This window comes from Hoplias malabaricus, chromosome 3, assembly GCF_029633855.1.
Source record: "Hoplias malabaricus isolate fHopMal1 chromosome 3, fHopMal1.hap1, whole genome shotgun sequence".
Lineage (NCBI taxonomy): Eukaryota > Metazoa > Chordata > Actinopteri > Characiformes > Erythrinidae > Hoplias > Hoplias malabaricus.
Genome location: NC_089802.1, coordinates 39112260 through 39136687, shown reverse-complemented (window position 1 = coordinate 39136687; position 24428 = coordinate 39112260). Strand labels below are relative to the sequence as shown.

Below are 24428 nucleotides of genomic sequence, written 5' to 3'. Positions count from 1 at the left end.
AAAATAGTACACAGTATATGTGATAAAAACAAAAGACATGAACGTGTGGTTAGAATTGATTTCATATTTTTGTATTCAATGTGAACATTGGTAATATCTTTTTGTTTCTATAAAGACACTTTGAAGATTAAGTGAATTGAGGGAATAAGACCATGTATGTACATGAAGAAAATATAATAATTTAATAAAACATAGCTCAAGAGAACTCGGTAACGCTAAGACCTGCCTCCCTGCCTCATTATTTCTCTCCTGTTTTCAGGAATTAACTGTTACTTCGGTGCTGTTATACGGTACCTGTAACAGATTTTGGTGGCCCGTACCGGGATCAGCATCATATGCACAGGCGAGGAGCTGATCCAGACCCAATTGTTTAAAGAAGCCATTGAACCAGTGAACTGGTGCTGCTGTGGATTTTCCCATTGGGAAAGAATGGATTGTGTTTAACTGGGACATCAATACACTCTCTTATCTTGCTGCTTAGGAAGAGATATCTAGCTACATGCAACATGACCACAGTGATAACAACCACAACTCTGAGACTCTGTCTCCATGGTTCTGAGTTCTTTTAAAGAATGAAAGCAAAGACTGTGCTATACAGGTAGAAGAAGACCAAGACCAAAGAGCGGCATGAATTTCCTGGACTGGGGACTGAGAGTGTAGAGGGGGACAAAGGCCATGGGGGACAGTGAGAGAAAAAACTTGGTGTGGACCATCAAGAAGAACCTGCTCACGCTCACGACTGAGGAACTTTTCCAGCTTGCAAGGAGTGTCGGTCCAGTGCCGGGGAAGGATCTGTCCGTGCTTGAGATGAGTGATGACGAAGGCTGCTTTGAGTACATCCAAGCCTTCACGTCTAGCAAGAACTTGTTAGAGTCTGAGGACACAGGTATGGCACAGTTGTTAGAGTTAAACAGTGTCATTGATGCCATCATTCAAAGTCATGTAAAGTCATGCTCTTCATTCAAATCTGGGGTAGATAGTAGGGTTGAGATGCATGAAATGCTGCCAGATCATCAACCTAATTTGAGTGTTGCAGGAAGCCAAGTTAACGCAGATGCTGACAGTATGGTAGTGAGTGCTCCTAACACTAACATAAGCCACACAGTCACAAGTAGCTCATTTAATTTAGCTCCAACTCCTCATTTGGCCCGTCCAACCACAATTACTGCTGCCAAAGCTACACTTGACACTGACATAGGTCTACAGCAAATGCTTTCTAGCTATGTTGAACTTGGTCAGAAAGTTATGCAGTACATGACCACGCCCACTCCACCACCCACATTTCCTTCACCCCCTCCATTACAGCCTCCCTCACAACCAAGTGGTGCCCACAGCAATTGTTCAGCTGAACAGTATTCACATATAACACCTGATAGACTAGTCCCAATTCGAGATCTTTCATTGCTCCAGCGTAGAGAATTTAAGATTCAAGGTGGACAGATCAGTGATCAGGGCTCAGATATAAGCTACAACAACATATGTAGACAAATTGAAGAAGGCATTAGGGAACAGTTCAGTAATGCTGAGATAGTGAGAGGTGTACTTAAAGTCATCAAATCTGGAAATTTCAAGGACATGTTAATGCATAAAGATGATTTAACTGTTGACGAGCTTAAGGGTTTCCTACAATCCCACCTAGGGGGACGGAGTAATATGGAACTATTTCAAGAGCTTATGTGCACGAAACAACTAGACAGTGAAACACCCCAACAGTTTTTATACCGCGTGATAGGGCTCAAGCAGAAGATCTTGTTTTCTTCAAAACATACTGACCCAGATGTGAAATACAGTGCAAGCACAGTTCAGGATATTTTTCTACACACTGTATACCAGGGTCTTGGACATAAGCATGAAGATATTCGCCGGGAGCTTAAACCCTTACTATTAGATTGCAAAGTGACCGATGAGACCATTCTAAAACAAATGATGAAGGTAACAAATGATGAAAACGAAAGACAGAGGCGTTTTGGGCCAGTTGTTCGACAGAAACATGTAAACATACATAGCACACAGTTTGAAGTTGCAGCTGCACAAGAATCTGGTATGAAGAATGAAAGCTCAGATAGAAAGCTTAGAGTAGACATGCTCCAGCAGTTAACAGAGAAAGTGGAGAGGTTGACAAACATCGTAGCACTTCTACAGAACCCATCACAAAGCCAATCAACAGAATCATCATGTAAGCATTGTTCAAGGAAGGTGGACCAAAGAAAAGGGAAAACCTATAGTTGTGCCAAATGCCTCGAACAGAACCGTTCTGACTGCACTCATTGTTTCTGCTGTGGTGAAGAAGGCCATAGAGCAATGGGATGTCTAAAGAAGTCAAAGTACCAGGAAAACTGGAGCCGGTCCCTGCCAGGGGACAAGCGAGGAAGAACAGGTGAAAGTCAAGAAGATGCTGTGGGAGGAATCAGCAGCTTTCGCTAGAGACACTAATGATATCGGGTGCATTCCTAGTTTGCGGATGTCAATCAACCTTAAAGACGATATTCCCGTACAGAGAGCATATTCTTCAGTCCCTAAGCCATTGTTCAAGGAAGTGAAAGAGTATATCCAGGAGCTGCTGATGAAAGGTTGGATTGTAAAATCTAAGTCCCCCTTTTCTGCTCCCGTGGTTTGCGTTTGTAAAAAGGATGGGACCCTCCGCCTATGCATAGATTATCGTCTATTAAACCAAAAGACCATTCCTGACCGACATCCTCTACCTAGGATACAAGACCTGACTGACACTCTAGGTGGCTATTCTTGGTTCAGCATTCTTGACCAGGGAAAAGCCTATCATCAAGGCTTCATCGCAGAGGGTTCCCGGCATCTCACTGCATTCATTACTCCATGGGGACTCTATGAATGGGTCTGTATCCCATTTGGACTTTCCAATGCCCCCGCAGCATTCCAGCGGAGCATGGAGGAGATGTTAGGGCCGCTGAGGGATGAATGCTGCATACCTTATCTTGACGACGTTCTATGTTATGCAAAAAACTTTGACGATCACATAGAAGCTGTGCGCAACGTGCTTCAAGCCTTACAGTGTCACGGGGTTAAGCTAAGACCTGAGAAATGTGAGCTGTTTCGACATGAGGTTAGGTATGTGGGTCGCCTTGTGTCAGCTGAAGGAGTGCGGATTGACCCTAAAGATTTAGAAGCAGTGCAGTTACTGACCAACAACATACCCAAGACGGTGGGAGATGTTAGGAAGCTCACTGGGTTTCTGGGCTATTATCGTTCGTACATCCAGGACTTTTCGCGAATAGCCAAGCCAATCTATGAGTTGCTTCAAAACAAGCCCGATCAGGAAAGTCCAGGTGGTGGAAAAATTAGAGGGCCACAATTGCCTTCTCGAAAACCGATAATCTGGACAAGTGAACACCAGCTAGCTCTGGAACAACTTATCGCTCGTCTAGTGAACCCCCCTGTGTTAGCATACCCTGATTTCAGCCTGCCTTTTGTGCTACATACAGATGCTTCAGACCTGGGCTTGGGTGCCATTCTCTATCAGCATCAGGATAACAAGTTGAGAGTCATTGGATATGGGTCCAGGACACTAACAGCAGCTGAGCGTAACTACCATCTGCACAGTGGGAAACTAGAGTTCCTCGCTTTAAAGTGGGCAGTGTGCGAAAAATTTAGGGACTACCTGTTCTACGCACCACACTTTACTGTATACACCGACAACAATCCGTTGACATATGTCATGAGTACTGCTAAACTAAATGCAGTGGGTCATCGGTGGGTTGGGGAACTCTCAGATTTCCTATTTGACATCAAATATAGGCCAGGAAAGTCAAACATTGATGCCGATATGTTATCACGTGTCCCGTTGGACATTGAGAGTTATGCTAAGTCCTGTACAAAGGAGGTTTCCAAGGATGTGGTACATGCTGTTTGGAATGGAAGCAGAGTAGCTAAGCAAAAAGATGTAGCCTGGGTTGCAGCTCTCAACATTTCCACCCAAGGTCCCCCTCTCTTATCCTGTGACCATCCAGGTCAAATAAGTCATGATGAGCTTGTAGGAGCACAATGGGCAGATGACGCCATCAGTGAAGTGATAAAGCTAAAGGAAGCAGGTACACCGTTGACTGAGGAGGTACGAAAGTCAGCCAGAGGAACCACAAGGAAACTGTTCCATGAATGGGGTAAATTATTTTTAGAGGATGAACTCCTCTACCGGCGAGTGAATGAAAGGAAACAGTTAGTCCTCCCAGCCAAATATAGAGACTTTGTTTTAAAGCAACTTCATAATGAGATGTCTCATGTTGGCACAGAAAGGGTATTGCATTTGGCGAGGCAGAGATTTTACTGGCCTTACATGGCAAGGGAGATCGAGGACTACATCACTAAGAGATGTCCTTGTATAAAGTCAAAGAAGCCAGTTACTCATGTCCGGGCTCCCATGGGTAGTATCACCTCAAATTTTCCTCTAGAGTTGGTTTGCATTGACTATTTGCACCTGGAGACAAGTAGGGGTGGTTATGAGTACATCCTGGTGGTAATTGATCATTTTACAAGATTCGCCCAAGCTTATCCGACAAGAAACAAGAGTGGAAAAACGGCTGCTGAGCGCATCTTTAATGACTTTATACCCCGCTTTGGGTATCCATCAAAGATACATCACGACCAAGGCCGTGAGTTTGAGAACGAACTATTTCACACTCTTCAACAGCTTTCTGGTATCCGTCATTCTAGAACATCACCCTACCACCCACAGGGCAACCCAGCTGAAAGGTTTAATCGAACGATACTCCAGATGTTAAGAACTTTAACCGACAAGGAAAAAGAGAGGTGGAAGGATCGACTGCCGCAAGTTGTGCATGCATACAATTGTACTCGGCATGAGTCAACAGGCTTCTCCCCTTTCTTTCTTCTCTTTGGTCGCAACCCGCGTTTGCCAGTCGACTTGTTGTTTGGATTGGTAGAAGAAACAGAACCAAACTCGCCTAAGGGATATGCAGGAAAGTGGGCCAAACGGATGTGGGAGGCCTATCAAATCGCCAATGAAAATAGTAAGAAGTCTAGTGCCAGAGGCAAGTCATATTATGATGCAAAAGTTAAAGGAGTGACATTACAACCTGGGGATAGGGTCCTAGTTCGGAACCTCAGTGAGCGTGAAGGACCAGGAAAACTGAGGTCATACTGGGAGAAGGTCATTTATATTGTAAAAGAGCAGTTTGCTGATAACCCAGTGTATGTAGTGTACCCTGAAACAGGGGAAAAGCAGAAAACGAGGACGCTTCACCGCAATCTTTTATTACTAGTAAATGACTTGCCAGTGGAGACCTTTTCAAATTCCAACACATCTGTCCCTAAGAAAGGAAAACCAAAAGGTCAATCCAGACCCCTTAGCACAAACAGACTAAACAACTCACGAGACAGTCTGGATACTGATTCTAGTGATGATTCAGACATCGGACATTATTGGCTAAGGGTACCAACAGAAAAAGCAGAGAAGAGACCTGCAGGAATTTACCACCAACAACCCACCATAGACCAAAACAGTCCATCAAGCGTGCCTGTAAGAGAAAGGGAAACAGAAAGACAAGGAGTTGATGAACGCACGCCTGTTTTTGCAGAGTTTGGGGAGGAGGATGTATATGAGGAATCAGAAACTGTCCACGAAGAGCAGTACCTGGTTCCTCCTGTAGCAGATGCCACATCAGGGGTCAGGAGGTCAGCTCGGGATAGAAGACCCAGGCAGGTTTTTACCTATGAATCACTTGGTCAACCGACAGTACAGACCTATGCTAGGGTTAACTCAGCGAAGGCGTTAACAGGTCCGCCCCCACTTGCACATATCACCCCTAATCCTAATCAGTTTCAACATCTACCTGAGTATAATATCACACCAAGCTATACCCTACAACCATATCCTACTTGCTATCCCTCACTCACATACATGCCTTATACTTGTTTTGCACCTTTATTTTCACCATCATACATACCACCTGTCACCCTGACATGTTAGAGAAAAATAAAAAAGGGAGCATTTAGTGAGAGATTTTTTTGGTAAATCGTGGGACCCATTTCTTTTTGTCTGGGAGTGTGTGACGCCCACAAAAGTGTGGTCACATTCATTTTGGTGAATATTTAATTTTTTTTGTATATAATGTTTTATTTGCTGTACTCCTCTGAAGTGTGGTGTGGAATGTATTTAATTTGGGAGAATACGGTCATATTCTAATTATTCATATGTTAATGTTTGGCCAGCAATGTGAGCATTTCTAGCTTGGAGACTTTGCCAGTAGATCTAACTCAGCGACAGTAGGGGGCAGTGTGACATGGAGAGTTGCCTTACGCACGTTGCTGAAATTCTCTCATAGCTCAAGAGAACTCGGTAACGCTAAGACCTGCCTCCCTGCCTCATTATTTCTCTCCTGTTTTCAGGTTGGTAATGTGAAATATCTCTTTAAAGATGTCATAAAAAAACACATTGAGTTGTGAGCCAGCACTTTTCATGGAATAATTTACATTAAGATAATCATTTTGTTGTAATATATGCTTCTTTTTGGAATGAGAAAACTAAGCTCTGCCGAGTGTAGCTGGCTAATGGCGCCACAAATTTCTTTTGTTAGAGAATCTCAAGTTAGCATAGGTCACATGAGTCTCCCACCAAACGTTATATGTTTCTTGCTATTTTGTTAGTTTTATAGGAAAACTGTTTTTCATGTAGAATATAAAAAAATCATTTGATGTGTAATTTTACAGAAGCAATGTTAGTACAGAGAATCTCTTGCAATACACTTAAACTAATTTTGATACATCTGAAGTGTATGAAAAACACTGAATATTTAAGTGCTAAAAGTACAGTTCATAATTGTATGTTAAATAGAGTTTAGGGTGGTCACTTAATGTATTAAAATAGTACACAGTATATGTGATAAAAAGAACAAAAGACATGAACGTGTGATAAAAAGAACAAAAGACATGAACGTGTGGTTAGAATTGATTTCATATTTTTGTATTCAATGTGAACATTGGTAATATCTTTTTGTTTCTATAAAGACACTTTGAAGATTAAGTGAATTGAGGGAATAAGACCATGTATGTACATGAAGAAAATATAATAATTTAATAAAACATAGCTCAAGAGAACTCGGTAACGCTAAGACCTTCCTCCCTGCCTCATTATTTCTCTCCTGTTTTCAGGAATTAACTGTTACTTCGGTGCTGTTATACGGTACCTGTAACAGAGACACTACAGAGATATTAAGGAGTCACTACAGAAATAATGAGACACTACACAGATATTAGTGAGACACTAAAAGATATAAATGAGACACTACACGAATATTAGGGAGACACTACAGAGATATTAAGGAGACAGTACAGAAATATTTGGGAGACACTACAGAAATATTGAGACATGACAGAGATATGAAGGAGACACTACAGGGATATTAGTGAGACATTACAGAAATATTAGGGAGACAATACACAGATATTAAGGAGACACTACAGAAATATTAGGGAGACACTATGGAGATATTACGGAGACACTATAGAAATGTTAGGGAGACACTACAGAGATATTAAAGAAACACCACAGAGATATTAAAGAAACACTACAGAAATATTAGACACTACAGAGATATAAACGAGACACTACAGAAATATTAGGGAAACACTACAGAGATATTAAAGAAACACTACAGAGATATTAAAAAGTAACTACAGCGATATTAAGGAGTAACTAGGGAGATATTAGTGAGACACTACAGAGATATTAAGGAGACACTAAAGAGATATTAAGGAGACACTACAGAAATATTTGTCATGTATAGCCCTGTGTACTGTGTTCCTGCTGTATGTCTCATTGTTTCCTCTGGTTGTCATGTGTGTGTATGAGCACATGGCTCTTTGTTTTGTTTCTGTCTTCCTTGTCTCTACATTTGCTCCTCCCTCTTGTGCCTCCTTTGTGTTCCTGCCCCCTCCTTATCTGTCCCAGGTGTTTCTTGTTTGTGTTGTCTTTTTAAAGTCTACGTCAGTGTTTCCTGTTTGTGGGTAATTGTGGTTGTATGTCTGTTGTGGTTCATGTCTGTGATGAACAGTCTTGCTAAGTTTTGATTCTCTGTTTATAGTTTAGTCTCTCTGTTTTGTATTTATCCTCTTTTTTAAGTCTTTAGCCTGCTCTGTTTAGCCATCTTGTTTAATGGTCAACTTACAGTTTAGTGTCTTACAGTTTAGTGTCCCTTTTGATCTGTTCTTGTTTAGCGTTTAGCTCTTGTGTTTAGTGTCCGGCCTCTGTGTTTAGCTCATGTGTTTAGTTTCCGGCCTCTGTGTTTAGCTCTTGTGTTTAGTGTCCGGCCTCTGTGTTTAGTTCTTGAGTTTAGTGTCCGGCCTTTGTGTTTAGCTCTTGTGTTTAGCGTCTGGCCTCTGCGTTTAGCTCTTGTGTTTAGCGTCTGGCCTCTGCGTTTAGCTCTTGTGTTTAGTGTCCAGCCTCTGCGTTTAGCTCTTGTGTTTAGTGTCCAGCCTCTGTGTTTATCTCTTGTGTTTAGTGTCCAGCCTCTGTGTTTATCTCTTGTGTTTAGTGTCCAGCCTCTGCGTTTATCTCTTGTGTTTAGCGTCTGGCCTCTGTGGTTAGCTCTTGTGTTTAGCGTCCGGCCTCTGTGTTTAGTGTCCGGCCTCTGTGTTTAGCGTCTGGCCTCTGTGTTTAGCTCTTGTGATTAGTGTCTGGCCTCTGTGTTTAGTGTCCGGCCTCTGTGTTTAGCTCTTGTGTTTAGCGTCCGGCCTCTGTGTTTAGCGTCCGGCCTCTGTGTTTAGCTCTTGTGTTTAGCGTTCGGCCTCTGTGTTTAACCCCTTTGTCTAGTTCCCTAGCCTCTCTGTTTAGTTCCCTTATTGTTCTGTTTATTGAAGTCTCCTGCGATTACCTCCTTGCTCCTTGACCTCCCCTACACCTACCCTCGTGACAATATTAAGGACACACCACAGAGATATTAAGAAGACACTACAGAGATATTAAGGAGTAACTACAAAGATATTAGTGAGACACTGCAGAGATATTGAGGAGACACTAGAGACGTATTCCCACCTGCTCACTCATTCTGCACCCCTGGGAAAAATGTCCTGGTTGCCCACATTTGAAACAGTGCTGACAACTTTCAGTAGATTATTCTGACATTTCACACAACCCCTTGTTTCACGACGAAGAGGTCTTGCCGGCTTTTCATTGGCTTCCACAGCAGCAAGAAACATCTGCTTCATTTCAGCTCTGACATCATCCATTATTTGTTTTGCATTCAAGCTCTCTGGTTTTGAGTCTTTACTCTTAATTGTCCTAACTGTTACTGCAGTACCAAGGTCTTTAGAAGGATGAGAATGTTGGTGATCTGGCTGCCTTTCTGTGTGAAACTCAAGCACTTTTACCTGGGTTCACTCGGTCAGCTTTTCCTGACGCTCACCTTCCAGCTTTGCAGCTTCATTCACCTTTTCAATGAGGACCTCATCTGTAGTTTGACCATTGCTTAGGAATGGTAAGATCTGAAATTTTACAGAGTCACTCAAAAGCTCTGTTTCAACCGAACTGAGAAATTTGTGTTGTGTCACGACTAAACTGTTCATCAGAGTCATCATTCGTCACTTTCCACAATAATTTCTCTTTAAGCTCAATGACTCTGAACACAAGTTCTGAACTGACTCTCTTGGGTTTTGTGATATGTTGATCAGCTGGTGGTACAACTCAGTGGCACTGTCTACCTTGTAATTTCTATGAAGTATGGTATAGAGTGTTCTCATGGTCAGTCCACGTTCGATTTTAAGCATGTCTCTCAATGGCAAGCCTAGGTTTACTGCCCTGATGACAGCCTCAATCATTTCAGTCTTTGTATCTAGAGAATATCTAAAATCTAGAATTCCCTTCTAAGTGTGACTTCTGGGAATTTTGGGACTTGTGGTTTTAGAATCCTTCTTCATCTCACTGTCGCTCTTAAATGTGTATTTGATTGCTTTGGAACTTCCACTGGTTATGCCTTGCTGTAATCCAGTGATGAATGGAAGATCTCCTTTAAAGAACTTCCTAACTTCTTCCTCTTCGTCCTTTTCCACGATTTCTGTAGTAAAAGAACCCAACTACAAACTACATTTATACATTTGGGGCAGTAAATCGTCATCGTAGAATAAAAGTCGTCAGACCTTAGTTTTAATAGTGAAACATTAGTTTAGCAGCTGTTTTCACCCAATTATCTCAGTAAACGAATACAGTTCTGAGTTCATTGTACGTTCCTGTTGTTTCTGGGTGGAGATCTGGTTTGCGTTTATTGGGACAGATGTTTCTTGACTTTGTAACCACTGGCTCTGGTTCGAATGCAGTTAAACTCTTAGAAAAACCTGAGTTCTCTATGAGTTTGTGCAAAGGTAATATTTTCAAATTATCATTTATTTTAAGCAGCAAAACCTCCAAGGCCCTGGGGTTGTGGGTTCGAACCCTATCTCAGGTCACTGTCTGTGAGGAGTGAGGTGTGTTCTCCCTGTGTCTGCGTGGGTTTCCTCCGGGTGACTGTCCGTGAGGAGTGATGTGTGTTCTCCCTGTGTCTGCGTGGGTTTCCCCCGAGTGATTGTCTGTGAGGTGTGTTCTCCCTGTGTCTGCGTGGGTTTCCCCAGGGTGTCTGTCTGTGAGGAGTGTGGTGTGTTCTCCCGGTGTCTGCATGGGTTTCCTCCGGGTGTCTGTCTGTGAGGAGTGTGGTGTGTGTTCTCTCTGTGTCTGCATGGGTTTCCTCCGGGTGACTGTCTGTGAGGAGTGAGGTGTGTTCTCCCTGTGTCTTTGTGGGTTTCCCCCGGGTGACTGTCTGTGAGGAGTGTTCTCCCTGTGTCTGCGTGGGTTTCCCCCAGGTGACTGTTTGTGAGGAGTGTGGTGTGTTCTCCCTGTGTCCGTATGGGTTACCTCCATGTGACTGTCTGTGAGGAGTGTGGTGTGTTCTCCCTGTGTCTGTGTGGGTTTCCCCTGGGTGACTGTCTGTGAGAAGTGAGGTGTGTTCTCCCTGTGTCTTTGTGGGTTTCCCACGGGTGACTGTCTGTGACGTGTGTTCTCCCTGTGTCTGCGTGGGTTTCCCCCAGGTGACTGTCTGTGAGGAGTGTGGTGTGTTCTCCCTGTGTCCTCATGGGTTTCCTCCTGATTACTGTCTGTGAGGAGTGTGGTGTGTTCTCCCTGTGTCCTCGTGGGTTTCCTCCCGATTACTGTCTGTGAGGAGTGTGGTGTGTTCTCCCTGTGGGTTTCCTTCGGGTGACTGTCTACGAGGAGTGTGGTGCGATCTCCCTTTGTCTGCGTGGGTTTCCTCAGGGTGACTGTCTATGAGGAGTAAGGTGTGTTCTCCCTGTGTCTGTGTGGGTTTCCCCCAGGTGACTGTCTATGAGGAGTAAGGTGTGTTCTCCCTGTGTCCTCGTGGGTTTCCTCCTGGTGACTGTATGTGAGGAGTGTCGTGTGTTCTCCCTGTGTCTGTGTGGGTTTCCTCCAGGTGACTGTCTGCGAGGAGTGTGGGGTGTTTTCCCTGTATCTGCGTGGGTTTCCCCCAGGTGACTGTCTGTGAGGAGTGTGGTGTGTTCTCCCTGTGTCCTCGTGGGTTTCCTCCGGGTGACTGTCTGTGAGGAGTGAACTGTTTTCTCCCTGTGTCTGTGTGGGTTTCCCCCAGGTGACTGTCTATGAGGAGTAAGGTGTGTTCTCCCTGTGTCCTCGTGGGTTTCCTCCTGGTGACTGTATGTGAGGAGTGTCGTGTGTTCTCCCTGTGTCTGCGTGGGTTTCCTCCAGGTGACTGTCTGTGAGGAGTGAAGTGTGTTCTCCCTGTGTCTGTGTGGGTTTCCCCTGGGTGACTGTCTATGAGGAGTGAGGTGTGTTCTCCCTGTGTCCTCGTGGGTTTCCTCCTGGTGACTGTATGTGAGGAGTGTGGTGTGTTCTCCCTGTGTCTGCGTGGGTTTCCTACAGGTGACTGTCTCTGAGGAGTGAAGTGTGTTCTCCCTGTGTCCTCGTGGGTTTCCTCCTGATTACTGTCTGTGAGGATTGAGGTGTGTTCTCCCTGTGTTTGCGTGGGTTTCCCCCCGGGTGACTGTTTGTGAGGAGTGTGGTGTGTTCTCCCTGTGTTCGTGTGGGTTACCTCCCGGTGACTGTTTGTGAGGAGTGTGGTGTGTTCTAACTGTGTCCGCGTGGGTTTCCTTCAGGTGACTGTCTACGAGGAGTGTGGTGTGTTCTCCCTGTGTCTTTGTGGGTTTCCCCCGGTTGACTGTCTGTGAGGAGTGTGGTGAGTTCTCCTTGTCTCCGCGTGGGTTTCCTCCGGATGACTGTATGTGCGGAGTGAGGTGTGTTCTTCCTGTGTCTGTGTGGGTTTCCCCTGGGTGACTGTCTGTGAGGAGTGAAGTGTGTTCTCCTTGTGTCTGCGTGGGTTTCCCCCGGGTGACTGTCTGTGAGGAGTGTGGTGTGTTCTCCCTGTATCCGTGTGGGTTACCTCCAGGTGACTGTCTGTGAGGAGTGTGGTGAGTTCTCCCTGTGTCCTCGTGGGTTTCCTCCGGGTGACTGTGTGTGAGGAGTGTGGTGTGTTCTCCCTGTGTCTGAGTGTGTTTCCCCCAGGTAACTGTCTGTGAGGAGTGAGGTGTGTTCTCCCTGTGTCCTCGTGGGTTTCCTCCAGGTGACTGTGTGTGAGGAGTGTGGTGTGTTCTCCCTGTGTCTGCGTGGGTTTCCTCTGGGTGACTGTCTGCGAGGAGTGTGGTGTGTTCTCCCTGTCTCTGCGTGGGTTTCCCCCAGGTGACTGTCTGTGAGGAGTGAGGTGTGTTCTCCCTGTGTCTGTGTGGGTTTCCTCCGGGTGACTGTCCGTGAGGAGTGATGTGTGTTCTCCCTGTGTCTGCGTGGGTTTCCCCCGAGTGACTGTCTGTGAGGTGTGTTCTCCCTGTGTCTGCGTGGGTTTCCCCCGGGTGACTGTCTGTGAGGAGTGTGGTGTGTTCTCCCGGTGTCTGCGTGGGTTTCCTCCGGGTGTCTGTCTGTGAGGAGTGTGGTGTGTGTTCTCTCTGTGTCTGCGTGTGTTTCCTCCGGGTGACTGTCTGTGAGGAGTGAGGTGTGTTCTCCCTGTGTCTTTTTGGGTTTCCCCCGGTTGACTGTCTGTGAGGAGTGTTCTCCCTGTGTCTGCGTGGGTTTCCCCCAGGTGACTGTTTGTGAGGAGTGTGGTGTGTTCTCCCTGTGTCCGTGTGGGTTACCTCCATGTCACTGTCTGTGAGGAGTGTGGTGTGTTCTCCCTGTGTCTGTGTGGGTTTCCCCTGGGTGACTGTCTGTGAGAAGTGAGGTGTGTTCTCCCTGTGTCTTTGTGGGTTTCCCCCGGGTGACTGTCTGTGACATGTGTTTCTTCCTGTGTCTGCGAGGGTTTCCCCCAGGTGACTATCTGTGAGGAGTGAGGTGTGTTCTCCCTGTGTCCTCGTGGGTTTCCTCCTGGTGACTGTATGTGAGGAGTGTGGTGTGTTCTCCCTGTCTCTGCGTGGGTTTCCCCCAGGTGACTGTCTGTGAGGAGTGTGGTGTGTTCTCCCTGTGTCCTCGTGGGTTTCCTCCTGATTACTGTCTGTGAGGAGTGTGGTGTGTTCTCCCTGTGTCCTCGTGGGCTTCCTCCTGATTACTGTCTGTGAGGAGTGTGGTGTGTTCTCCCTGTGTCCGCGTGGATTTCCTCCGGGTGACTGTCTGTGAGGAGTGAGGTGTGTTCTCCCTGTGTCCTCGTGGGTGTCCTCCTGGTGACTGTATGTGAGGAGTGTGGTGTGTTCTCCCTGTGTCTGCGTGGGTTTCCTTCGGATGACTGTCTACGAGGAGTGTGGTGCGATCTCCCTTTGTCTGCGTGGGTTTCCTCCGGGTGACTGTCTGTGAGGACTGTGATGTGTTCTCTCTGTGTCTGTGTGGGTTTCCTCCAGGTGACTGTCTGCGAGGAGTGTGGGGTGTTCTCCCTGTGTCTGCGTGGGTTTCCCCCAGGTGACTGTCTGTGAGGAGTGTGGTGTGTTCTCCTTGTGTCCTCGTGGGTTTCCTCCGGGTGACTGTCTGTGAGGAGTGAACTGTTTTCTCCCTGTGTCTGTGTGGGTTTCCCCTGGGTGACTGTCTAAGAGGAGTGAGGTGTGTTCTCCCTGTGTCCTCGTGGGTTTCCTCCTGGTGACTGTATGTGAGGAGTGTGGTGTGTTCTCCCTGTGTCTGCGTGGGTTTCCTCCAGGTGACTGTCTGTGAGGAGTGAAGTGTGTTCTCCCTGTGTCTGTGTGGGTTTCCCCTGGGTGACTGTCTGTGAGGAGTGAAGTGTGTTCTCCCTGTGTCTGTGTGGGTTTCCCCTGGGTGACTGTCTGTGAGGATTGAGGTGTGTTCTCCCTGTGTTTGCGTGGGTTTCCCCCCGGGTGACTGTTTGTGAGGAGTGTGGTGTGTTCTCCCTGTGTTCGTGTGGGTTACCTCCAGGTGACTGTCTGTGAGGAGTGTGGTGTGTTCTAACTGTGTCCGCGTGGGTTTCCTCCGGATGACTATCTCTGCGGAGTGAGGTGTGTTCTCCCTGTGTCCGCGTGGGTTTCCTCCAGGTGACTGTCTGTGAGGAGTGTGGTGTGTTCTCCCCGTGTCTGCGTGAGTATCTGTCACACTCACGTCCCGTCTGGTCCGTTTCTCTGCACATGGCTTTGTTTTGTTTATCTCCATGTCTCCGCCTTTGTCTCCGCCTCCTCGTCTTTTCCCTTGTTATCCGTTTCAGCTGTTTCTCGTTTGTCTGTGTATTTAAGCCCTCTGGTCTCACTTCCTCTTGTCGTTCATTGTTCTCGGTTCCTGGTTTCGTGTTCTCTGTTCCTTCGTTCGCGCTGTACATTGCTACTTGTTTCACGCCTTATTCTTTGTTCTTCGTATGTCAGTGTTCTTCGTTTCTCTTGTTCATTTCTCTCGGTCGTTTCTCTTGCTTCTTTCTCTTGCTCGTTTCACGCTCGTTTCATGCCCCAGTTCGTTTGTGTTTGTCTCTTGTAAATAAAGTCTGTGTTCTAAGCGTTTGCGTCCGCCCTCTGTCAGTCCTCACCCCGCGCCTCTAACAGTATCCTCCGGGTGACTGTCTATGAGGGGTGTGGTGTGTTCTCCCTGTGTCTGCGTGGGTTTCCACCAGGTGACTGTCTGTGAGGAGTGTGGTGTGTTCTCCCTGTGACTGCGTGGGTTTCCCCCGGATAACTTTCTGTGAGGTGTGTTCTCCCTGTGTCCTCGTGGGTTTCCTCCTGGTGACTGTATGTGAGGAGTGTGGTGTGTTCTCCCTGTGTCCTCGTGGGTTTCCTTCAGGTGACTCTCTACGAGGAGTGTGGTGTGTTCTCCCTGTGACTGCGTGGGTTTCCCCCGGATAACTTTCTGTGAGGTGTGTTCTCCCTGTGTCCTCGTGGGTTTCCTCCTGGTGACTGTATGTGAGGAGTGTGGTGTGTTCTCCCTGTGTCCTCGTGGGTTTCCTTCAGGTGACTGTCTACGAGGAGTGTGGTGTGTTCTCCCTGTCTCCGCGTGGGTTTCCTCCGGATGACTATATGTGCGGAGTGAGGTGTGTTCTCCCCGTGTCTGTGTGGGTTTCCTCCGGGTGACTGTCTGTGAGGAATGAAGTGTGTTCTCCCTGTATCTGCGTGGGTTTCCTCCGGATGACTGTATGTGAGGAGTGTGGTGTGTTCTCCCCGTGTCTGTGTGGGTTTCCTCCGGTTGACTGTCTGTGAGGAGTGTGGTGAGTTCTCCCTGTCTCCGCGTGGGTTTCCTCCGGATGACTATATGTGCGGAGTGAGGTGTGTTCTCCCCGTGTCTGTGTGGGTTTCCTCCGGGTGACTGTCTGTGAGGAATGAAGTGTGTTTTCCCTGTGTCTGTGTGGGTTTCCTCCGGGTGACTGTCTGCGAGGAGTGAGGTGTGTTCTCCCTGTCTCTGCGTGGGTTTCCTCCTGTTGACTGTATGTGAGGACTGTGGTGTGTTCTCCCTGTGTCTGCGTGGGTTTCCTTCGGGTGACTGTCTACGAGGAGTGTGGTGCGATCTCCCTTTGTCTGAGTGGGTTTGCTCCGGGTGACTGTCTGTGAGGACTGTGATGTGTTCTCTCTGTGTCTGCGTGGGTTTCCCCCAGGTGACTGTCTGTGAGGAGTGTGGTGTGTTCTCCCTGTGTCCTCGTGGGTTTCCTCCGGGTGACAGTCTGTGAGGACTGTGATGTGTTCTCTCTGTGTCTGTGTGGGTTTCCCCCGGGTGACTGTCTGTGAGGACTGTGATGTGTTCTCTCTGTCTGTGTGGGTTTCCCCCGGGTGACTGTCTACGAGGAGTGTGGTGCGATCTCCCTTTCTCTGAGTGGGTTTGCTCCGGGTGACTGTCTGTGAGGACTGTGATGTGTTCTCTCTGTGTCTGCGTGGGTTTCCCCCAGGTGACTGTCTGTGAGGAGTGTGGTGTGTTCTCCCTGTGTCCTCGTGGGTTTCCTCCGGGTGACTGTCTGTGAGGACTGTGCTGTGTTCTCTCTGTGTCTGTGTGGGTTTCCCCCGGGTGACTGTCTGTGAGGACTGTGATGTGTTCTCTCTGTGTCTGTGTGGGTTTCCCCCAGGTGACTGTCTGTGAGGAGTGTGGTGTGTTCCCCCTGTGTCTGTGTGGGTTTCCTCCGGGTGACTGTCTGTGAGGAGTGAGGTGTGTTCTCCGTGTCCTCGTGGGTTTCCTCCGGATGACTATCTGTGCGGAGTGAGGTGTGTTCTCCCTGTGTACGCGTGGGTTTCCTCCAGGTGACTGTCTGTGAGGAGTGTGGTGTGTTCTCCCTGTGTCTGCGTGGGTTTCCCCCAGGTGACTGTCTGTGAGGAGTGAGGTGTGTTCTCCCTGTGTGTTTGTGGGTTTCCTCCGGGTGATTGTCTATGAGGAGTGTGGTGCGTTCTCCCTGTATCTGCGTGGGTTTCCTTCGGGTTATTGTCTATGAGGAGTGTGGTGCGTTCTCCCTGTATCTGCGTGGGTTTCCTCCGGGTGACTATCTGTGAGGAGTGTGGTGTGTTCTCCCTGTGTCTGCGTGGGCTACCCCCTGCGTGGGATACTCCCATGGTGCAAAAACACTCGTTGGTAGGTGGATTGTCCATGCCACGTTGTCCATAATGTTGAGGGTCTGAGCGGATGTGTGCGTGCGATGACCTGTGATGGAATGCCGTTTGTGCGTGTCCTACACCCAGTGATTTTGGGTAGGCTCTGGACACACTGCAACTCTGAACTGAATGAACCATTTCAGACAATTTATGAATGAATATTGACTTAAGAAAGACATCCACTTGAGTTCAGACCTAACCATGCTGCCTTAAAAGTGACTGAGTGACCACCAGTGTCCTGCACAACGTTGGAGAAACAGTTAATGTGGGGAGCCATGGCCTAATGGTTAGAGAAGAGGGCTTAGATTCAATTCCCACGTATTCAGCGTAATTCTGCATTCAGCCACAGCCTATTCAGCCAATGGGAACTGTGCAGGTGGGCGTGTCTCCATGGCCCCTGTCTATCAGTTCCAACCCTTACACCTTGACGTCAAAGAACTCTTGCGTGTGTGATGTCATAGAGGTGAGGAGCGCAGAGGTACACACAGTCGTTTCAGCTCAGTCTGAGATCCAGCATCGAAGAAGACACAGTAAACATGAGCTTCCTCTGGTGCTGCTGCTTCAGGGCCCACACCAGTGACCCCCAGGAGACAGAGGAGCAGCTGAGACCTAGAGTGGACCTTGTGTCCCGCACTGTGCCGGTCAGCACCCTGGAGAACCCTGGTAAAGGGAGTGCTCTAGGAGCTGTGCTGGAGCAGGTGGAGTCCAGCAGGGGGCAGCAGCCGAGTGAGTGATTCCTTCAACATTAAAAAATCGGAGTAAACCTTAGAACTGAGCGATTAAATCATATTAACTGTTAAACTAATTATAAATTAATTATCTGTTGTATTGTGATGAACATTAGAATGATGTCCTTTGTGTCCCACGTGGACACAGATAGAACACACCACACTCCTCACAGACAGTCACCCGGTGGAAGCCCTCGCAGACACAGGGAGAACACCCCACACTCCTCACAGACAGTCACCCAGATGAAACCCATGCACACACAGGGAGAACACACCACACTTCTCACAGACAGTCACCTGGTGGAAGCCCTCGCAGACACAGGGAGAACACCCCACACTCCTCACAGAGAGTCACACGGAGGAAACCCACGCAGACACAGGGAGAACACACCAAACTCCTCGCAGACAGTCACTTGGAAAAAACCCACGCAGACACAGGGAGAACACACCAAACTCCTCACAGACAGTCACCCGGAGGAAACTCACGCAACCACAAGGAGCACACTACACACTCCTCACAGACAGTCACCCAGATGAAACCCACGCAGACACAGGGAGAACTCACCACACTTCTCACAGACAGTCACCCGGTGGAAGCCCTCACAGACACAGGGAGAACACCCCACACTACTCACAGACAGTCACCCAGATGAAATCCTCGCAGACACAGGGAGAACACACCACACTTCTCAGTCACCCGGAGGAAACCCACGCAGACACAGGGAGAACACCCCACACTCCTCACAGACAGTCACCCGGAGGAAACCCATGCAGACACAGGGAGAACACACCACACTCCTCACAGACAGTCACTCGGAGGAAACCCACGCAGACACAGGGAGAACACACCACACTCCTCACAGACAGTCACTCGGAGGAAACCCACGCAGACACAGGGAGAACTCACCACACTTCTCACAGACAGTCACCCGGTGGAAGCCCTCACAGACACAGGGAGAACACCCCACACTACTCACAGACAGTCACCCAGATGAAATCCTCGCAGACACAGGGAGAACACACCACACTTCTCACAGTCATCCGGAGGAAACCCATGCAGACACAGGGAGAACACACCACACTCCTCACATACAGTCACCTGGAGGAAACCCACACAGACACAGGGAGAACACACCACATTCCTCACAGACAGTCACCCGGAGGAAACCCACGCAGACACAGCGAGAACACACCACACTCCTCGTAGACAGTCACACAGAGGAAACCCATGCAGACACAGGGAGAACACACCACACTCCTCACAGACAGTCACGCAGAGGAAACCCACACAGACACAGGGAGAACACACCACATTCCTCACAGACAGTCACCTGGGGGAAACCCACACAGACACAGGGAGAACACACCACATTCCTCACAGACAGTCACCCGGAGGAAACCCACGCAGACACAGCAAGAACACACCACACTCCTCGTAGACAGTCACGCAGAGGAAACCCATGCAGACACAGGGAGAACACACCACACTCCTCACAGACAGTCACGCAGAGGAAACCCACACAGACACAGGGAGAACACACCACATTCCTCACAGACAGTCACCCGGAGGAAACCCACGCAGACACAGCGAGAATTCACCACATTCCTCACAGACAGTCACGCGGAGGAAACCCACGCAGACACAGCAAGAACACACCACACTCCTCATAGACAGTCACCCGGAGGAAACCCAAGCGGACACAGGGAAAACACACCACACTCCTCACAGACAGACACCCGGAGGAAATTTAATAATAAAGTCAAAAGTGTGAAATTTGAGAATCCTAAAAAGCAGAGCATACTCTGATGCCGTGGATGTTTGAGAACGGTGACGATGGACACTAATGTCCCACAAACTAACAGGAGACGGAGAGGCAGGAGTTTATCACACAGAGAATAATAAAATACAAAAAGGTTAAATAATTAAAAATAATAATAATAAATAAATATTTTTTAAAATAATAACAATTCAATGTAATTAAAATAAGTTAAAAATGCTTAAAATAAAATAGATTGTCATACAATTCACAAAAAAGTATTTTACATAAAACATTGTGTAGAAAAATTTTAATTGATCATATTTATTCATAATTTATTTTCAAGGTTAATAAATTAATCAGCGCTGCTCTCTGAGAGCATCTGTGTTTCAGAGCAGCGCTGTGAAAGTTGCAGTAGGACATGTTTAATTCTTTTGTGTAAAAGAAAACCTTCAAGGAATTGTATAATTAACCCCTGTGTACGCTACAACAACAACAACAACAATTTTCTACAACATACAAACCAGTGTGAATAGACGTGTCTATTAAACTCGCCTGTATTCAGCCACAACCCGTTCAGCCAATAGGAACTGTGCAGGTGGGCGTGGCCTCAGTCTCCATGGCCCCTGTCTATCAGTTCCAATTAAGAGGCCCCGCCCCTGCACCTTGACGTCAAAGAACTCTTGCGTGTGTGACGTCATAGAGGTGAGGAGCGCAGAGGTACACACAGTTGTTTCAGCTCAGTCTGAGATCCAGCATCGATGAAGATACAACAAACATGAGCTTCCTCTGGTGCTGCTGCTTCAGGGGCCACACCAGTGACCCCCAGGAGACAGAGGAGCAGCTGAGACCTAGAGTGGACCTTGTGTCCCGCACTGTGCCGGTCAGCACCCTGGAGAACCCCGGTAAAGGGAGTGCTCTAGGAGCTGTGCTGGAGCAGGTGGAGTCCAGCAGGGGGCAGCAGCCGAGTGAGTAATTCCTTCAACATTAAAAAATCTGAGTAAACCTTAGAACTGAGCGATTAAATCATATTAACTGTTAAACTAAATTAAAATAAACGTCCGGCAGCTTGGGTTAGCTTTCAGCTCCAGAGCGACTGATTTCCAAATTGCTATAGCATTTATTTGCATATTTAATTTTTTTACTAAATTATTATTCAATTAATCAAATTAATCCATTCATTCATTAAACCATCTATTTATTACTGTTAACAATTTTGGTTCTCCATAACTATTGTCCCACAGTCCAATGGGTGACTGAGAGGGAGGATCATCCCACACTTGCAAAATATTAAGGTCTGAGTACGTCTGGTTAAACTACATCTTATTCGAGGACTTGCTATTTATTTGTTTGTTTATTTATTTATTAAGATTATGCAGTTTTTGGACATTTGTAATTCACTTGTGTCAAAGGAATTGAAAGATATCCAACACAACCTCGTGGATTTTTACCAAACATCACTTTGAATTATGGGTATCTGATATCCACTAGGGTACATTATACACTACTTATTGTGGTGCATTGTGGGATTGTTTGACTGCACACCACTTCAAAATGGCAGAAACCTCCAAAGAGTGCACTATACATTGAATAGGGTACAGTTTCTAACCTAGCAGTGGCAAAAATGGTGAGCACTAGCCTCCCAACTCATACTATAGCCTTGTTCACACTGGGTTTTATTTCACGTCGCCAGGAGAAATGGCCGTGGCTGAGATCGGGGCCAGAAATCAGTGCTGTAAAACATTTTGGTTCAGTAGCTTCACATTTGTATTGTGCTAGTATCGTAGAAGCAGCAGCGAAACCGAGGAGTTCTCAGGGGTGAGTTTTGCTCTACTACCTCCATGTCGACTCAGACAGTGTAGCTGACTGTCGTTTTATTTCAGGAAAAGACCATGTGGAGGAGGTGATGGAGGCGGAGGAGCAGTGGGTCTCTGAGATCCTGGAGATCTACGACCGACGGCTCGGTGAGTGAAAAGATCACTGTCACCGCTCAGTACATGCCGCGTAAATAGAGCAGTCACCGGTCAGTACACGCCGGGTCCACAGAGCAGCCACCGGTCAGTACAAGACGCATAAACAAAGCTGTCACCGGTCAGTACACGCCGGGTTCACAGAGCAGTCACCGGTCAGTACACGCCGCGTAAACAGAGCAGTCATCGGTCAGTACACGCCGCGAAAACAGAGCAGTCACCAGTCAGTAAAGGCCGTGTCCATAGAGCAGTCACTGGTCAGTACACACCACGAAAACAGAGCAGTCACCAGTCAATACACGCCGAGTCCACATAGCAGTCACAAGTCAGTACATGCGGGGTCCACAGAGCTGTCACAGGTCAGTACAGTCCCGGTCCGCATGACAGTCACCGGTCAGTACACGTCGCATCCTCAGAGCAGTCACCGGTCAGTACACGTCGCATCCTCAGAGCAGTCACCGGTCAGTACACGCCGCGTCCGCATAACAGTCACCGGTCAGTACACGTTGCATCCTCAGAGCGGTCACCGGTCTGTACACGCCACGTAAACAGAGCAGTCACCGGTCAGTACACGGCGCGTCCACAGAGCAGTTACCGGTCGGTACACGGCGCATCCACAGAGCAGTTACCGGTCGGTACACGGCGCGTCCACAGAGCAGTCACCGATCTGTACACGCCGCGTCCACAGAGCAGTCACCAGTCGGTACACGCCGTGTCCTCAGAGCAGTCACCGCTCAGTACACGGCGCGTCTGCATAACAGTCACCTGTCAGTACACGCCACGTAAACAGAGCAGTCACCTGTCAGTACACGCCGCGTAAATTGTGCAGTCACGGGTCAGTACACGCCGCGTCCACAGAGCAGTCACCAGTCGGTACACGCCGCGTCCTTAGAGCAGTCACCAGTCGGTACACGCCGCGTCCTCAGAGTAGTCACCGCTCAGTACACGGCGCGTCTGCATAACAGTCACCTGTCAGTACACGCCGCGTCCTCAGAGTAGTCACCGCTCAGTACACGGCGCGTCTGCATAACAGTCACCTGTCAGTACACGCCACGTAAACAGAGCAGTCACCTGTCAGTACACACCGCGTAAATTGTGCAGTCACAGGTCAGTACACGCCGCGTCCTCAGAGCAGTCACCGGTCGGTACACGCCGCGTCCACAGAGCAGTCACCGGTCGGTACACGCCGCGTCCTCAGAGCAGTCACCGCTCAGTACACGCCGCGTCCTCAGCTTTACACCAACCACAGTATGACACAGGACTTCAAAGATTCTGTTCTTTCTGTCCCTCAGCTGAACTTCACAAAAATGATAGAAAGAGAGAGGGAGATGAAGAGTGGAGGGAGGACAGTGAGGAGATGGAGGAGGAGAGAGAAGAAAAAGAGGAGGAGGGTAATGACAGAGAGGAAGACAAAGAGGAGATGACAGGAGAGAATATGGACGAGACAGAGGAGGAGGGAGAGGACAGTGAGGAGAAGATGAAGGAGAGAGAGGAGGAGAAAGAAGAAGTGATGGAGGAGAAAGACGAGATGATGAAGGGGAGAAAGGAGGAGAAAGACGAGGTGATAGAGGAGAGAGAGGAGGATATGGAAGAGGAGAGAGAGGAGAAACTGAAAGAGAGTAAGAGAGAGGGGGAGAAGAAGAAAGAAGAGCAGGTGGAGGATAGGGAAGAGAGAGGAGAGGAGCGTGAGGATGAGGAGGAGACAGAGGAGTACAGAATGGAGAGAGAGGACATGGGCAGTGAGGAGGAGTGGGCGGACGACGAGGACTCCTCCTGCTGCTCTCTACACGAGAAAGAGGAGGAGTTGGATGACGACTGGATGATGAGAGAACGAGTAAAACAGGAGAGAGAGGAGAGTGAGGAGGATAAACAGGAGGAGAGAGAAGAGTTGGAGGAGGACATGGAGGAGGAGAGAGAGGAGGATATGGAAGAGGAGAGGGAGGAGATGGAAGAGAAACTGGAAGAGAGTAAGGAGAGAGATGGGGAGAAGAAGAAAGAAGTGCAGGTGGAGGAAAGGGAAGAGAGAGGAGAGGAGCGTGAGGATGAGGAGGGGACAGAGGAGTACAGAATGGAGAGAGAGGACATGGGCAGTGAGGAGGAGTGGGCGGACGACGAGGACTCCTCCTGCTGCTCTCTACACGAGAAAGAGGAGGAGTTGGATGACGACTGGATGATGAGAGAACGAGAAAAACAGGAGAGCGAGGAGAGTGAGGAGGATAAACAGGAGGAGAGAGAAGAGGTGGAGGAGGACATGGAGGAGGAGAGGGAGGAGAGAGAGGAGGATCTGGAGGAGGAGAGGGACGATAGAGAGGCGGAGAGAGCGGAAGAGAGAGACAAGGGGTTAGATGTCAGAGAGAGGTATGCAAGGATAATTCAGAGGAGGCGGGAGAGGAAAGAGAGAAGGATAGAGAGGAGGAACGAGAGGAAGAATAGGAGGCTGCAGAGGAGGTTGGAGAGGACGGAGAGGAGGGATGAGAGGAGCAGGCAGAGGAGAGAGAGGAGGAAGGACACAGTAGAGGCAAGGAACAGGAGCATAGAGAGGTGGAAGGAGAGGAAGAAAGTGAGGGAGGAGAAGAAGGCGGAGAGGAGCAAGAGGAGGAGGAAGAGGCGGAAGGAGAGGAAGGCGATAAGGAAAGAGAAACTTATAGGGAGGTTACAGATGAGGGAGCAGAAGGAGAAGGAGGAGAAGAAATTAGAAGCTGGAGGAGAGGAGAAATAATGGTAAAGTATTGATCATTGGTGTAATGACAGTGTAATGATTAATTACTGATTACTGATAGAAGGATGACGCTGTGATTACTAATCACTTTTCTGCAGATGAAGAGAGGGAGAGAGGAAGGAGAAGGAGGAGGAAGAGGAATGAGAAAGCGGAGAGAGATTGCAAACAAAAAAAGAAAAAAAAAAAAACTAAATAAAAAAAAACCCTCTAATAATCCCGCATTGTGCCAGTCAGCGCCCTGGAG

General features: G+C 48.0%; 1 protein-coding gene across 1 annotated transcript; it reads left to right on the top strand.

The window, feature by feature from the left end:
• Positions 1–439: 439 nt before the first annotated feature.
• LOC136691423 (golgin subfamily A member 6-like protein 24) lies at positions 440–24184 on the top strand. Its single transcript, XM_066663986.1, has 3 exons — positions 440–886; positions 21379–21459; positions 22758–24184. The coding sequence occupies exons 1-3, from the start codon at positions 676–678 to the stop codon at positions 24182–24184; spliced, it is 1719 nt and encodes a 572-aa protein (XP_066520083.1). The 5' UTR covers positions 440–675.
• Positions 24185–24428: the final 244 nt, after the last annotated feature.

Coding starts and splice junctions, on each gene's coding strand:
- LOC136691423 (XM_066663986.1), top strand. CDS start 676: ATGGGGGACAGTGAGAGAAAAAACTTGGTGTGGACCATCAAGAAGAAC. Junction 887..21,378: donor GTTAGAGTCTGAGGACACAG/GTATGGCACAGT, acceptor GTTTTATTTCAG/GAAAAGACCATGTGGAGGAG. Junction 21,460..22,757: donor GATCTACGACCGACGGCTCG/GTGAGTGAAAAG, acceptor TCTGTCCCTCAG/CTGAACTTCACAAAAATGAT.